General features: G+C 37.6%; 1 protein-coding gene across 1 annotated transcript; it reads left to right on the forward strand.

Annotated features, from left to right (window-relative positions):
* The first annotated feature begins 1,332 nt into the window (after nt 1–1,332).
* LOC143880429 (mitochondrial import inner membrane translocase subunit TIM14-1-like) lies at nt 1,333–14,175 on the forward strand. Its single transcript, XM_077383432.1, has 3 exons — nt 1,333–1,621; nt 9,931–10,109; nt 13,835–14,175. The coding sequence occupies exons 1-3, from the start codon at nt 1,619–1,621 to the stop codon at nt 13,989–13,991; spliced, it is 339 nt and encodes a 112-aa protein (XP_077239547.1). The 5' UTR covers nt 1,333–1,618; the 3' UTR covers nt 13,992–14,175.
* The last annotated feature ends 1,608 nt before the right edge of the window (nt 14,176–15,783 follow it).

Raw genomic sequence — 15,783 nt, forward strand, 5'->3', positions numbered from 1 at the left:
TTTTCCCTTTTAAAGACAAGCTCTGCTAGGGTTAGCAAAATCCCTAATTAGCCCAAATGAGAACCCCTCACTTCTATTTATAGATTTTTTTGAAATTTTTTGACCCCCTTAAGTTTAAAAGACACCCCCATTAGATATATTTTAACTTGGTTTGGTTGAGCAAAAGGTGGTCTTGAAGAAAAACTCTAGTAAAATTAAGGGCTAAATTCGCACCTCTTTACTTACAGGAACAACCCCCTACTGCAGAATATACTAACTGGACCACCATCAAACATGATAAAACACTCCCCTTCTGCTACACCATTTTACACTATACTACCTACCCCGCTAATTAGTTAGGCAAACGCTGGTGGATTTCAACGAAATTTTAAACGGACCTAATTGGGACCCTAAACTACTCTAGGAACAAATTTGGGACTCTAAAATATTAGACTACTCAGGTTTTTGGTCAAACAAAGTGAATAAGGGTTCGGTCAAAATGGGGTGTCTATAAAGTCGATGAAAGCGGAAATTTACTACATCAAGATTAAGACCACCCAACAGTGGACAAACTACAAAAGAAAGTTATTTTTCTGATTTTGTTTATGCACTTTCTTTTCTGCAACTCAGGTCGGGTTTGAGTTGAGATAAATCTATGTGAGTTGGGTCAGGTTGACCCTCTTCCGGTTGATATTCGATCCAGGCCGGTAAGGGTTGGGCAAATGATCAATTGGGCAAGCAAGCTGTAATTGGGTCGGCCTCAACGCACCCTGAGTTGCTCCCCTCGACCGATATGGATACTAGGACCAATATTAATAAAAATATTATGAATGTGATTAATGATTATGAAATAATTCATAAGGAGGATCTTTTTTATTTAGCGATTCATCAAGAAATCAACTCACTTGGTAAAAAAAAAACTATTTTAATTTGGATGGAAAAGAATGAAGAAATGCGACATCATTCCATATTGAATCCGAAATCTGAGTTCCTCCCAGAATTTGTGCGACTTTATGATACATATAAAATTAAACCATGGATCATACCAATCAAATTATTTCTTTTAAATTTTCATGGAAATGAAAATATTAGTGAAAATGAAAACATTAGTGAAAATAAAATCTGATTGTATTTCATTTAAATTAAGTATAAGTATAAATATTAAGTAGTATGCCAATGAACGGAATATTACTATTTTATCGAAGCTTAGGAACCAAGGAGTTTTTCCTACAGATTCTGATGACTCAAGAAGTTTTGATTTGATTATGATCAGATAATAGAATCATGGGATCCATAATGACCCCACAACAGCTATTTCTTTTCTCACCACTGTCTCTTGCTTTGGGAGGATAATTCCCTAGGGTTCCGTTCAGTTGCCTTCCTTGGGTTGGAATACTTCAGAAATGAGGTGGCAAAATAGAAAATAAATTGAAAATGAACACAATTAACTCTGTTCTGTTCTAGAGAAAGCGGATTTAGAAGGGGTTTCAGGCGTCCGACAATAAAACCCTAAAAAATCTGTTGGACATAAATGCCTGCCAAGCAGAGGATCTGCTGCTTGATCTTGTAAAGATATATAGTCTACGAATGCCCATCTCTTTCTTCTCAACCTTCACCTTCTCCTCTCACTCTTGCAGAAATGGTGAGTTCTTGAAGCTACATTACATTCTTTATCTTCTTCTCTTTTCTGCTCTTTAAACTCTCTTAAAAAATGGATTTTTATGTTAATGAACTCGTTGTTTTGTTATGACTTAGTACGTTTCATATCTGTGACTCTTATGACTCTGTAATCGAATGCCATTTGTTCTGAAAAAAGATAGATTTTTTAGGGCTTTATTTGATTACTATGTGTTTTTGGATTTGTGGTAGATGATTTAGGGCTTGATTGGATTGATTGGTGTTTTTGGATTTTTGATAGATGAATTAGGGCTTGATTGGATTGATTAGTGTTTTTGGATTTGTGATAGATGATTTAGGGCTTGATTGGATTAATTAGTGTTTTTTGATTTGTGATTGATGATTTAGGGCTTGATTTGATTAAGAAGTGTTTTTGGATTTGTGATAGATGATATAGAGCTTGTTTGGATTAATTAGTGTTTTTGGATTTGTGATAGATGTTTTAGGGCTTGATTCGATTAAGAAGTGTTTTTTGATTTGTGTTTTCAATGCATGCCTATCTCTATTTTAGGTGTATGTTTGGATTCTAAGTAACTAATTAGACTGATTTCAAAATCCCATTTGGATTCTCACTTGTATGTGTTTCTTAGGTTGTGATGATAACTGCGTCTGCGCATCTTTTGAGGTACATTGTTAGATGTTTATGTGTCAGATTGAGGCACTATTCTACAAATAGAACCCCAAATACCACAAATAAAGGAGGAGAAGAATACTTAAAAGCACTGTTCTATAAGCCATGAATGATCTCTGGGATGGCAATCTTGACGTGATTGTGTAAATACGCCAAATTTGGCTGATCTTGACCTTGAAAATTTGTTAGGGAAGTGGTTTTTGAGGTTGATTTTGGGACGTTGGAGGCTTGATAGGGGATTTCTAGTGTTTGTAAGTTATATTGCATGAGGGTTGAATGTAAACAAAACCTACATCTATCTTCTCTTTTCTGTTTGCTTATTTTTCTTCTCCTCTCTCTCCTTCTAACGCCTATGTTTTCCAAAAGGTGATTACTGAGGTAAGAGTTTTTAGAACTAGGGTTTCTTAAAAGCTAGGGCTTGCTTAAAGGTTGCTGTTTTCAAGAGCCAAATATCCTTTCCAAGGACCATGGGTAAAGATTGCTGAATCCAAAGGCTCGACCTTAAATTTGGTTTTCTCAATAATTGGTTAGCAAAAGGGTCATTATGGTATAAGGCTATGATCAATTTTTAAAGGGTTGAAGCATTCAGTTGTGGTCATTTTTTCAACCATTTTAAGAATCAAGGACTGAGTATGTTTCAGCATCCATGAGTTATGACACCAACCTAACATGGGGATAACTTGGGATTACAGGTTTTAAATGCCCTTTAGTAAGGAGTAAATTTAAATGCCAAGTTTAAAAATGGAATGAGGTAGGGTTCAATGTGTAAGGACTCTTTTGTAGTAAGGAACTTCAAAACTGGGCTTACTCGGGTGAGTCAGACAAGCTTTCGATGATGATAGAGCCTAGACTGAATCACTTCGGGCTAGTCAATGATTAACGCAATTAGTTTTAAAAATTTAGTTTTAGAATGCTGATTTGTGGCCCGCGTTAAAAACTTTTGGCGCCTTCGATGAGAACTTGATAAACTTTCAAATGATGGGTTCCTTGTTCCAAGATGTACTGATGATTAGACAGATTTTTGGCAAGCCAATTATTTTCTCTCCTCTTTTGTTTTCTTCTATCTTCTTGTGCAGTTGGTGATGGTGTAGGTGCAAACCTGGAGGTTCGCAGGTAACTATGGAGAATTTAGGAGCTCAATGGGGGTGAAACCTCACAATTGAAGTAGCCAAACTATACCAAAACAAATAGCAAACAGATTTAATAAAGCGCAATGGAAAATTTATTCGGGTTAGCTTTTGAGATAGTCCACAAATAGCATGATTCTACATTAAGCATCCATGGCATATGCCAACTCACCATGAAGAAATAGGATGTCTAAATAAGCCGCTATAATGAATAAAATCTGTATGCAATCTGTCCGCTCAAATTATATCTAGGGCCCAAAATCAACACCAAAATAGGGAAAGAGGATCTAAAAGGCGGGGTAGTGTAAAAGGTTTAATCCTAAAGGTAAAAATGGTGTCAAATAACATGAGACTGAGACTGAGACTGACGTGATAAGAAAAGGTCTCACCCAGAAACGTAGCAGTCCGTACACCTCGAATCTGCCCGAAAGAGGGGCATGGTGGAGAAGACCGTGGACACGATCCGTACAAGGGGACATCAGTGACCTCCCAAAAAAATAGTAAGAGAAGAAGAAAAGGAGAAGAAGAACTAGAGGAATAAGAAGGGAAATAGAAGAGAGAGAAGTACAGGAAGGAAAAGAGGACTGGGGAAAATTCAAGAGACGAAAGAGAAAATTAGAGAGAGAGAGAGAGAGAGAGGAAAACAATGAGAGCATTGTTGTAAATTTCGTTTCGTTTCGCCTGAAATGGGCAAAACTTTTCGGTTCCGGCCGAAACCCGGACTGAAATGGGTATAAAATACCGCTTTGTTCTTGATTTCGGAGGAAATTTTTCGAAATCCGAATTTTGTCTGAAATTTGGAAATTTAGGGGCCGCTTGGATTGGTGGATTTAGAATCTTGAATTTCCTCAAAATCGTAGTTGGGGGACGAGAGAAGAAGGAGACCAACTGCTTCACTTCTCTTTAGAATCTTGGATTTTAAGTAAGAAATCCAGGCTTTAGAAATCTCTCCCTCATCCTAAGATTTCTAAAACCCTGAAAGATGGGATGATCTCCCGCTCTCTTGCAAGGGCGAGAAAACAGAAAATGACGGCTGGTCTCTTGTTCTCTTGTCTCCCAACTACGATTTGGAGGGAATCCAAGATTCTAAAATCCACGTCTCCAAACAGCCCCTTAGTTGTTTTTTCTTCTACTCTCCTTGTTTCTTCTAGGTTATCTTATCTTATTCTCTCATTTAAGTAAATATTTTTACTATTTTTAATGTCCATTTACTTAAGATTTACATGTAAATAAGGGAATACCCCCATTTGGATTCATTAAAAATAGTTTCAAGACCTAATTCTAAAAGGATAAAAAGTCAACTTTCTAGTTCTAGTACAAAATTCGAAAAAATCAGGTCGGGTTAAAATCTAAACTTCCAAATGATCGGGTATTTTTCCAATTTTAAAAATTCTTAAATTCTACTATGTCCAACATTATTAAATCCCAAAAGCAAGTAAAAAAAATCTCATAATCTAATCTCTAAAATGTTTTCATCTTGTCAGGCACTGTTCGTCAACACACAGGTCAACACAGTCATTTCAATTGATAGTGATTTTCTAAGTACATGTTGGATCTTGTACATATTTGGTTCATTTAATTGTTTCTTATATTTTTCTAACAATTTCTATTTTTTTTTGGATTTTTTTCATATTTATAAGCATTAAAAAAAATTTCCCTCGTTGTAGTGGAACGAAAAGTTTCGACCAAAATCGGAATGAAATGATCAAAACGTTCCTTTCCGGTCGCCAAAACAAAATCACGACAAAAGCGAAACTTATAACTAATAGTGAGAGAGGGGTTAGAGAAAAAAGGAAAAGGAAAAGAAAAGGAAAAGAAAAGGAGAAGAAGAGAAGGAGAAAGGAGAAGCAAGAAGAAGAAAAAGAGAAGAAGAAAAGAGAAGCAGAGAGGAGAAGAAGACAAGAGAAGGAAAGAAGGAGAAGAGAGAAAGATACGGGAAAGATCTCACCTTGTTTGTGCAAGAGTGGGAGACGTCATTGGCATTTTAGAGGGGGCGGTTCCTCTATGCTTTCTCACAAAAATCCCAATCCAAGTTAGGGTTTTCTCCCCTCCTTTGCCATCTTTATAATGCTCTCTTAAGTAGTGTTGAAGTGGGCCCTCCTTTCAACCATTAGAGTTCTTTTTTCAACTTAAATGACTTAAGTCGTGGTAAAATGACCACCATCCCTCATCTGCGATAAAGACCAAGTAATATCATGAAGGGTGAATAGGCTCAGATACAAAATGTGGTTGGAGTTTGAGTGAGTGGGGCCCTAGATTATGTGGACATCCCTCACACTAGGCTCAGAATAGTGCCAAAATAGCAATAGGTCCTCAATGTCAAAAAATAACAACTAAAGTAGAAGATCCAAGGTTGGATCACATCAAAAAATTTATGTGAACCAGATATAAAATGGGAATTGATATCAGCACAACCGTGTTTTAATAGTTCTACTTTTCTAATAGGCATGTGAGAGTTTTTTGGGAACCATAACAATCTTTGACAGCTCTTTAAATAATAAAAGACAAGATGGGTTATTGCAATAGTTTTTTTTTTTTTTTAATGGTAACAACTTTCATTGGGTTAGTGCAATTGTTAAAACATAGTTGTGCTGATATCATTTCCCTATACAATTTATTTGTTTTTTCATTTTCATTTTCAGAGATGGTGCGTGTAAATCTTATATGCCTCTCCAAAGTTTAATTTCCCTCATTTCCTTCTTTGTCCTCCTTTCATGTTTTCATTGTTAGAGATAACGTATAAGACTACTTGCATAACCCATCAATTTTTTTTCTTGCTGATTTGTTTGTCGTTTCTTGTTTTTTCTTTTCATTGTTAGTAATGGTGTATATGGTCTATATGCCCCTTAAAACTTTATCGCATTTTTTTGAATGGCAAATAGATTTCATTAAATAAAAATCCAGTAAAACTTTATTTTATTATTCATTTTTCTATGAAATGTAGGGAATGTTCATCCCAAAATCTTACGATTTCTAACCTTTAGTGTATCTAAAAAGAGGGAATCCTTTGATTTGTTAGGAAACAGTAAAAATTGCTTATGGAGTGCAAGCAACTGCTTTCTATTTTTTTGTCCTAGCGTTTACCCATGCCTAGCCATTATTCTTGGGCTACTTGTAGTCCAAAAAGCTTTGTCGCACAAATTGTCACACTCATACTCATACTCATCACCTTAGAAGCAAGAACCTTCGTCATGGGTGCCGCTCTCATGTCAGAACCTCGATTCAGCGCTCCTTAGACAAGAACCATTCCTATCGCGCTCCCAACCTGCTCCTATTACACCATCAGTCCCACTATAACCAACTTCCTTGTATCAAAGTCCTCAAAACTCTTCAAAGTACTTCATTGGAGCAAGCACAAAGGCATCTTCAGAAGGCACGAGGAAAGAGGGCACACAAATGAAGATTGTTAGAAATTACTACTTTTTGTGTACTTAAAATTTAAAAGATATATGTGAAGATGGTTAGAAATTACCATTTTTTGATGTACTTGAATTTTGAAAAATATATAAAGAAAATATTACATAAACGCTCCCATGGCGCTCCCAACCTTAGACTCTCCTTGACTCCAAGCGCCCCCGCCCCTGCCCCTGCCCCTGCCCCCGCTCCCGCGTCGTGCTTCTAAGCTCATCACTAGAAGAGGTCCCAGTAGCCTACAAGAATTTATCTTGAACTTAGTGATCTTGTGGGCTTCAGGGGCAAAGCCTTTCCAAGGGGTAACTGCAAAGGTGGTGCAAAGAATGCGGGGTTACTTCATTACTGGTCAAGTACAAACTAGTGGAGTTATTCATAAATGGATTCCTCTCCCCGTCAAAGACGGTAAAGATTAATTTTGATGGGTGAAATATTGGTGATCTAGGTCCTCAAGGCATTGAGGCATCACGAGGTTCAATGAGGAGCAATGAGATTGGTCTTCTTGAGACTACTAAGGATCAAGGATACAATTGAAGTGAAAGTGATGACTCTAGACATGGTCCGAAGTTACTTTCGACACCATTCCTACTTTCCGCCCAGGTTTGTTTGTTGTCAAGGGGGACTCATTGAATGCAATTAGGTGGATGTGTAAAAGCTTGCTGAAGTGTATGGTGCTTTAATTGAGAAGAATGGTGAGAAGAGGAATGAGCAAAGAATGCTCGTGGGAGGAAGAGTTTATGTTTCATCGAACACTAACTGAGAAATTGTGTTGTATTGTGTAAATGAGTGCAAAAGACTGTAATACCCTCAATGAAGAGCAATGGAACATAACATATGAACGATACATGAGTTGTATTTTAACACTGCCCCTCAAGTTGACGCGTTCTTCTAAAAACATAACCAGCTTGTTAACAAGCTGCATGTGATGGCCTGCAGTGAGGGCATTCGTAAAAACTTCTGTAGCCTGTTCATGAATTACGACAAAAGGAGGAAGGATCTCAACCTATGAAGCACGGGTACGGGTACGGGGTGCGGGTACGACACGACACGGGTACGTGGGTACGTGATTTGCCAAAAAAACCGGGTGCGGGTACGTTCGGGTACGCCGAATATAATAATATATTTTAATATTTTATTATATATTTATAAAAATTAAAAAAATAATAATTGTAGAGCAATCAAATAACAATAACATCACCAAAATGGAAAATTCTAATAATCTCTTCATTTCATAAGTGATTAAGTTCCATATTTCATAACATGAGGCATCAATACATCATTCATTAGAAAAAAAAGTCTGTGACCAGTGTGTTGACCAGTGCCTGACAAGATGAATAATTTTTAGAGACCAAATTATGAGATTTTTTTTACCGGACTTTTGGGATTTAATAATGTTTGGACAAAATAGATTTTATGAATTTTTAAATTTTGAAAAATACCCCACCGTTTGGAAGTTAAGAAAGTTAAAACTTTGACCCGACCCTTTTTCTTTAAATTTTGTAGTAGAACTGGAGAGTTGACTTTTTTTCCTTTTAGATTTGGGTGTTGAAACTATTTTTAATAAATCCAAAAGGGGGGTATTCCGTTATTTACATGTAAATCTTAAGTAAATGGACAATAAAATAGTAAAGACATTTCAGGAAAGTAGAGAGAAGTACAGGAGAGGAAAGAGAAGCAGCAAGAAGAAGCAGGACGTGTCGGGTACGCGTGGTTTGCACCCGACAAGCACCCAAAACACAAAACTGGTTTTTTTTTTTTTTTTAAATATTGGGTACGTACCCGGGGCGTACCCGCACCCCATACGTGTGGGGTGCGGGTGCAGGAGCCCCGGGAGAGTACCCGTGCTTCCTAGATCTCAACACTTTCTAGAGGCATTAGGTGGGGACCGGGGGATCGTAGGGATATCTTAGTGGAGGTTCAACCTATGCCCTTTCTGACCGAAGTCTTACCGGAGGAGAGTCTGACTAGTGAAGGATGACTGCTAACCATCAAAAAATCAATTGAAATACATGTTTGAGGATTTTAGATTGGTTTTCCGATTACTCGGTCACCCTTTCACCTGTCAGATTCTCCTCCTATGCTGTATTGGCCAGTCGGCGAGACTCCTGTTGGCTTTGGTGTTGTCCAACCTCTGGAGATGGCTACAGAGATGGTCATATTGTTTTGAAATTAACTCATATGATAGGTGTATCAATTGTATTTTTGTCATTCATTAAAATGCTTTTTCCCCTCATCTCGTGGACACGTGGCTTTTGTCTATGGTTCATGTTGGTAATTGAATACGACGTTTTGTTTCCTTTGCAGCCCTCTTTATTAAATCTCATTTCTACATATACTGCATGCAATCTTGCATTTAATGCTTGTATAAAACGTATTTAGATTGGCTTCCACTTATAGTGAGAACGTTATAGGTGGTATTTCTATGAAGTCTGTTCTATACAAAATCAGCTCACATACATTTTCACCCAGGCTTTCTCGGGACTGTTTTCAGTTAATGGACAACCATGTTTTTCTTCCAATGGCTTAAGAGTAGCTTAATGATAGTCATGTTTTTCGTTATTTGTTACCAGTCTTTTCTTGTATTCTTCCCTTTTTACCTGTTTAGTGTGATGTTTGGTTTTAAAGAGGGGATTTCTGCTACTCTCTCTCTCTCTCTCTCTCTCTCACACACACACACACACACACACACAAGAGAGAGAGAGAGAGAGAGAGAGAGAGAGAGAGAGAGAGAGAGCTAATTTAGTTTACATCTATGCCTCTGCTTTTATCATAAATTTACATTCTATAGGGAAAAGGAAAAGAAAATGGTATTACCTGTATGAGCTGCAAATGATTAAGTGAATAACTTTGAGTTGAATTACTCTTTCATATATGTTTCCAGTTGAGGGAACATCATAGTTTCTCTTGCCAATGGATCAGCAAAACGGCGAATGGCTTATATATTTGATATCAACATTCTTATTATCCAATTTGCGTATCTACATTTTTTTACCTTTTTTTTTTTTTTCAAAATATCTTCGGAACTTTGAGTTCGTGCTATTGACATTGTCGATTTTTTTTCTCCTTTGTGGTTCAATGCTAATTTGTCTGTATGATGTCATGCAGGCTACCCCGTTTCTAGCAGGACTTGCAATAGCAGGTGCTGCTCTTGCAGGTAGATATGGAGTCCAAGCTTGGCAGGCATTCAAGGCACGACCGGTTGCACCTCGTATGCGCAAGTTTTATGATGGAGGTTTCCAGCCTACAATGAACAAAAGGGAAGCTGCTCTTATTCTTGGGATTAGGTAACCCTAACTTCTTAGTTAGAATTTGGAGAGAGTGAATCAAATTTTATGATACCTGCAATGAGAAAGAGTTAGTGTTGATAATGAGCACGTTCTATCCCCAAATATGCATCACCCTCATGATGTTTTCCTTCCTTCGGCTATATCATGTATGCAATGAAACTGATAAGGAAATATTCACACAAATAGAAAAAGAAGACAAACAGAGGAAGGAAATCCTTGCACCAATAAATGTTCAATATGTATCTCTACTCAAGGTAGCAGCAACAGTTCAACTGCAGATCCTGGAGTGTACTGTTCATGTTGACTGGTTTTATCACATCACTTGCTTAGGCTGGGAGGCCGGGAGCAAAACCCATGTTTTGATTGTGATTCTGTTCCTCTGGTGTGGGAAACTGTGGACTCCAATGGTCCAACCATAGTAGCTAAAACCTCCTACCCAAGGTACTATACCTGCTCAGGAGTCAGTGCCTCGCTCCCACATCTCCCCACCCCCTCCAGGACCTCATTATTTTCTAACCACTTGCTAGTTGCTTCAGAATTAAATGCGCAATAGTTAGGAGAGGTGCGCCAGCAGTGGGCAGAAGTAAGGTTATTAGATACCAAAGGGAAACCCCGGCCAGAACCACACACGCTCAAGTTTCGCTCATTTGGCTTGTCCGTGATAACTTCTTCGGATTTGCGTAACTAGCAGACCGATTTCATGACCCCTACCCCCGGCCAGAACCACACACGCTAGTTGCTTCAGAGTTAAATGCGCAATAGTTAGGAGAGGTGCGCCAGCAGTGGGCAGAAGTAAGGTTATTAGATACCAAAGGGAAACCCCGGCCAGAACCACACACGCTCAAGTTTCGCTCATTTGGCTTGTCCGTGATAACTTCTTCGGATTTGCGTAACTAGCAGACCGATTTCATGACCCCTACCCGTAAAGGGAGTTTAGAAGTTCTTGATCTTTCCACAGCCCTTCTATTTTTTTTTTCTTGGCCCACATCTTGAGTTCCATCATGTCTTCTAAAAAAAAAAACCTTTGGAGTTCCATTCTAGATCTTCTATTTGGTGGGTAAGTAAGCCCTTAGAATCAAGGGAACTACCTACCAGTATAGACCACATTTACCTACAAATCCCGAGATTTTTCTGACATGGATCGGTATATCTCCTGGAGAGATAGATAGGTATATGTCTTTCTTTCGAAAGAAAATGGTGATTTAGATGGTTCTGTTCCTCTCGTATGGGAAACTGCAGTCTCCAATGGTCCAACCATAGTAGCCGGAACCTCCTACCCAAGGTACTACACCTGCTACAGAGCCCTCTTCCGGTGCTCCCACATGTCCCCCACCCCTCCAGGATCTTATTATTTTCTCTGCATAGTTGTAAGCCCTTCGATTAAAGATCAGTAACAATGCTATTATAATTCTTTTGCCATCTAAAATGTCAAGGATCATACTTTAATAAGCAAATTACTCAAAAAAGATTCAATTTCACCATTTTAATTGCTTGTGTAACATTGTTTGATTGGAACTATAATAAGAAAGCAGAATGATAAGCAGAGCTACTTCAACAGTTCCCACTCTAGCAAGCAAAGTTACAGAGTTATCACTAAGTCTTGCCTAGGTAATTTAGTGAGTTGGAAAAGTAGAAAAGCAAGCTCTAGTTGTTTGTTTCAGTACTGAAGCGGAATATAGAATAATAACAGTGATCAATTGTGAGTTAGTTCGATCGAGGGAAGTACTTGGAGAGCTGGAGATTGGAGTTAGTTCTCTTATGTGCATGTTCTGTGAAAATTAACCTGTCATTCATATTGCATCTAATCGTGTTTTTTAATGAGAGAATAAAGCATATAGAGGTAGATTCTCACTTTATTTATGAGAAAGTAGAAGCAAAAGAGATTAATTATCCATACATCTGTACGACAGGTCAACCTGCAGATATGTTTACCAAAGCCTTATGAATGAGCCATAATCAGTTAATCATTAGCAAGCTAGAAATGAAAGACATGTATTCACCAACTTGACGACGTGTGTTAGTTTTAGTGATTAGTGGCACACTTATAACTAGTTTTTGTTGATGGGATCTGGTGTTGATGGAGATGTAAGATCAACAATTAGTGATGCTTCAAGGCGCATAATCGCTTTTCTTAAGACAAATTTCGCCCCCACCAGTAGTGTGCAAAGGGGATCTGCGAATTGCCTTCAAGATACAATGAAGCCTTGTAGGAATATCCTACAAATGTTTGACAACGCTTTGCACAAGCGGAATCAAACCCAAAACGCTCTTTGAGAATTACAAGCCTTAGAGAAATTCACTAAAAACTGTTTCTGCAGAAAAACAGTATTTAGTGCACTGTTTTGTATATAAAACTCAACCTTTAAGAATAAGAGATTAGAGGATTTTATAAGAGAAAAGATCCAGCAATAACTAACTATCAAAAGACAAATTTTCTACTCTTTTTATAGAGCCATAGATGTCCTTTCAATGTGAAAAGCATCGCTTCAAAGTACCCTTTAGATTGGTTGTATAAGGGTCGTTAGATCGCACCTCTTCGCGATATAACTAATTTGGATCATCCATAAAGTGTCCCTTGAGTTTGAAATCATCCATGGCTGTTGGGAAGCAAAAGGACACGAAGAGATTCAAATTTGGAAGTGAAAAGATGTGTCCATTTTTCTCCCAACGGATAGATTTTCGCGCAGTCACAGTCGACATGATCAACTGATTATTACTTCTGCACTCAAAGATCATACTGTGGGTCATCTGTACTTGTGGAAGTGCTCTGCTGCAACCAGGAAAAAGCCATTGATAAAGTTGTATCACTTACCACAACTCCTTTGAATTGAGCATCCGTGGTAACTACGACAGACATTTTCCAACAAGGGAAGCACCAAAGAACAGATGAATTTGATCAGATTTTGTTTAAATTATTTCACCTTTTAAGAGACGGTAAAAACTAGAAAACAGCTGTATAATTCTGCTCAACCTCTGCAAATCAGAGAAGTGTCTGTCAATTTGATATAATCATGCCCAACCTTTGGAAATGAGAAGTGCCGGTAACAATTTGATATGGCAAAGGTGTATGCTATCATTGCAATGGCAATGTTAAAACCCTAGAAGTTCTATAACAATGTGAATAAATTTTGGAAAGGAAAATCAGAATCCCTTTCCAACCCTTACACAATTTTATTCTTTAATTCACTTAGAAACTTATTTAAAATTTGTGTAAAACTGATCCTTCTTAGCTACCTTTATAGAGAAGGTAATAACACTTCACTATTTGTAGTATTCGTTCTGCATCTGGGTTGCTACTAATGCTACTAATGGATCTTTTGCTGGAGAGATTCAATTTGCACTATTTTTACTGATTCGTTTGAACTTCGGAAACATGATGTTGGATAAAATATACCATCTCCTCTGCTATTTAGGTTATTACATCTGAGTATGCATGTTCTTTTGCTTTTCTCCATGTTCCTTCTCTGTCTTTTGCCACTGTTGTGTTTTGGTCCTTTTGGAATTTGAGAACCGATTGTGAGTCTAAAACTGATTATCGGACTCAAATTTAATTTTAATTTTGAGTCCAATAATCTGTTTTGGACTCACAGTCGGTTCTCAAAATCCAAAACAAAAAGGGCCATGATGTACTTGAGGATGATTTTAGTAGTTGTTCTTCAGTTTCCTGATTGTGCACACCCTTTTCCATTCTTTAATCATGTATGTTATATTTGGTTTGACAGGGAAAATGCAACAGCTGACAAGGTAAAGGAAGCACACAGGAAGGTGATGGTTGCGAACCATCCAGATGCTGGGGGCAGCCATTATCTCGCATCCAAGATTAACGAGGCAAAAGATATGATGCTTGGGAAGGGAAAAGGCAGTGGATCTGCATTTTGACTCCACCCATCTTCCTCTAGAATCTGCACACCCTCTTTTACAATGCTTGCATAGTAGTGACACCATAGAAATGCTTACTTGAAGATAATATCATGTACCTCTTTCTAAATTAACTGGGGTGTTTTATCATCTTCATGGAAATAAGATACTTTCACTTTCAATAAATCAAGAATTGTTTGTTCAAGACTTCAAGTACTTACAAAGATCCCAATGATGTATGAATCAAAACTTGGGAATCAACAATGTTTGTTACAGGGCTAATCTGGTTAACTTTATCACATGAGGTGTATATTGAGGAAAAAATTTATCTTCTTTAGAGATACTCCATAAGAAAGTTTGAGCATATTGCTCAATTGACTTGAGTCCATAACATGACTACTGGTCTTGTTCTGATTAGATGATCTTAGTTCCTTGATCCAAAGATATCCTTTTTGGGTTATGCAGAGAAGAGTGTAATGATCGAATTACTAGGCCTTGTTTCAGAGAGAAGATGAAGGATTGATTTTTGTAGTTCTAAATCTTACAGATGAGATGTTCATGTGGCTTGGGACTAGAACAATGTCATGCCCTAGGCAGCTCATTTTTTTTTGTGAATATTGCTGGCTGTTTGATTAAATCGATAATAAATAGAAATGGGAATTAGTGCTTGATTTACCAATTGATGTGTTGAATGGTGATGTTTTTGGATGCACGTGATGTTTTATTTTCTTCCATGTCATGAGAGTCTCTGTAAAAATCTTTTAGGTGTGTGCACATCAGAAAGGTTACAGGTGCTCCGATTCTAAGTGAAAATGTCTTCTAGTTTCAAGACCTTCTTTTTTCAAAGGGTGACTATGCGAGGGCACCACGCATGCTGGAACATGGGAATTCAAAGTCTCATGAATGACTCCCATACTACTATTTTTTTTGTTTTGTTTCAAGACAAATGATTTCCCGTGGAGCCTATGGATGGATCCTTTTTGGATCTACGGGTCGCACAATCCCCTCAGATTTTGTTCTTGGTTTTTAGCTTGAGCTGTTATGTTCATTCCTCAATCCATGAATTCCTTTTGAATTCAATGCTCGCCTTGCCTTCACCCTATCCCTCTTATTAGCTTATGCACTCCACTCACTGTTTCAACTCATGTTGATGAAAAAGATTTAAGTTCTATGGCTAATGGTATAATGCCATAATGGAGTTGACTAGACGCTGATATCCCCCCCTCCTTAACGGTTTCTGTGAGAGTGGTTCACAGGTTTATGATAAATTCACCTCTTTAACGTTTTTCTTTTGCCTTTAATCCTAACGAATAATGTTATTGGCGGGGATTTTATCCATAAGAGGGGATGAAAATATCATTTCCCTTAGTTTTTTAAAAAAGAGAACCGACCAGTTACATTTTAAACCCTTTGGTTTAAACAAAGCAGAAATCATCACGTGTAAATTTCCTCTGCACAAAAGCAAAAGTAACAAACTCTAGTTTTTCTCATCATGTTGCCTTAACATACAATATACCTCATAATCAAAGTCGTCGAGAACTTTTAAACCCTCCCTATAATAAGGCATTTTTAGTGAATAATTGAAAGATGATTTCCAAATGTGGGATTCATAAGCAAATATCTCTTCATTAAGTATTATTGTAAGAGAAAATTATAAATCAGATTGCAATACAAAAGTGTAAAAAGGGTTGCCAAACTGATCTACATACCTTTGCCAATGGGGGACATCAAAATACGAGAATTGCCAGCGGGGGACACACTTTTGAAAAATTATTAGAGAGGGATGAAATGGGGTTACCAGGTCTCTAAAAGG

The sequence above is a fragment of the Tasmannia lanceolata genome, unplaced genomic scaffold, assembly GCF_043159265.1.
Source record: "Tasmannia lanceolata isolate RefF3 unplaced genomic scaffold, GAP_Taslan_0.1 ptg000006l, whole genome shotgun sequence".
Taxonomy (NCBI): Eukaryota; Viridiplantae; Streptophyta; class Magnoliopsida; order Canellales; family Winteraceae; genus Tasmannia; species Tasmannia lanceolata.

Excerpts from the sequence above, each read along its gene's own strand:
- LOC143880429 (XM_077383432.1), top strand. Across the intron at positions 10,110-13,834 it reads GCTCTTATTCTTGGGATTAG|GGAAAATGCAACAGCTGACA; the intron begins GTAACCCTAACT and ends TTGGTTTGACAG.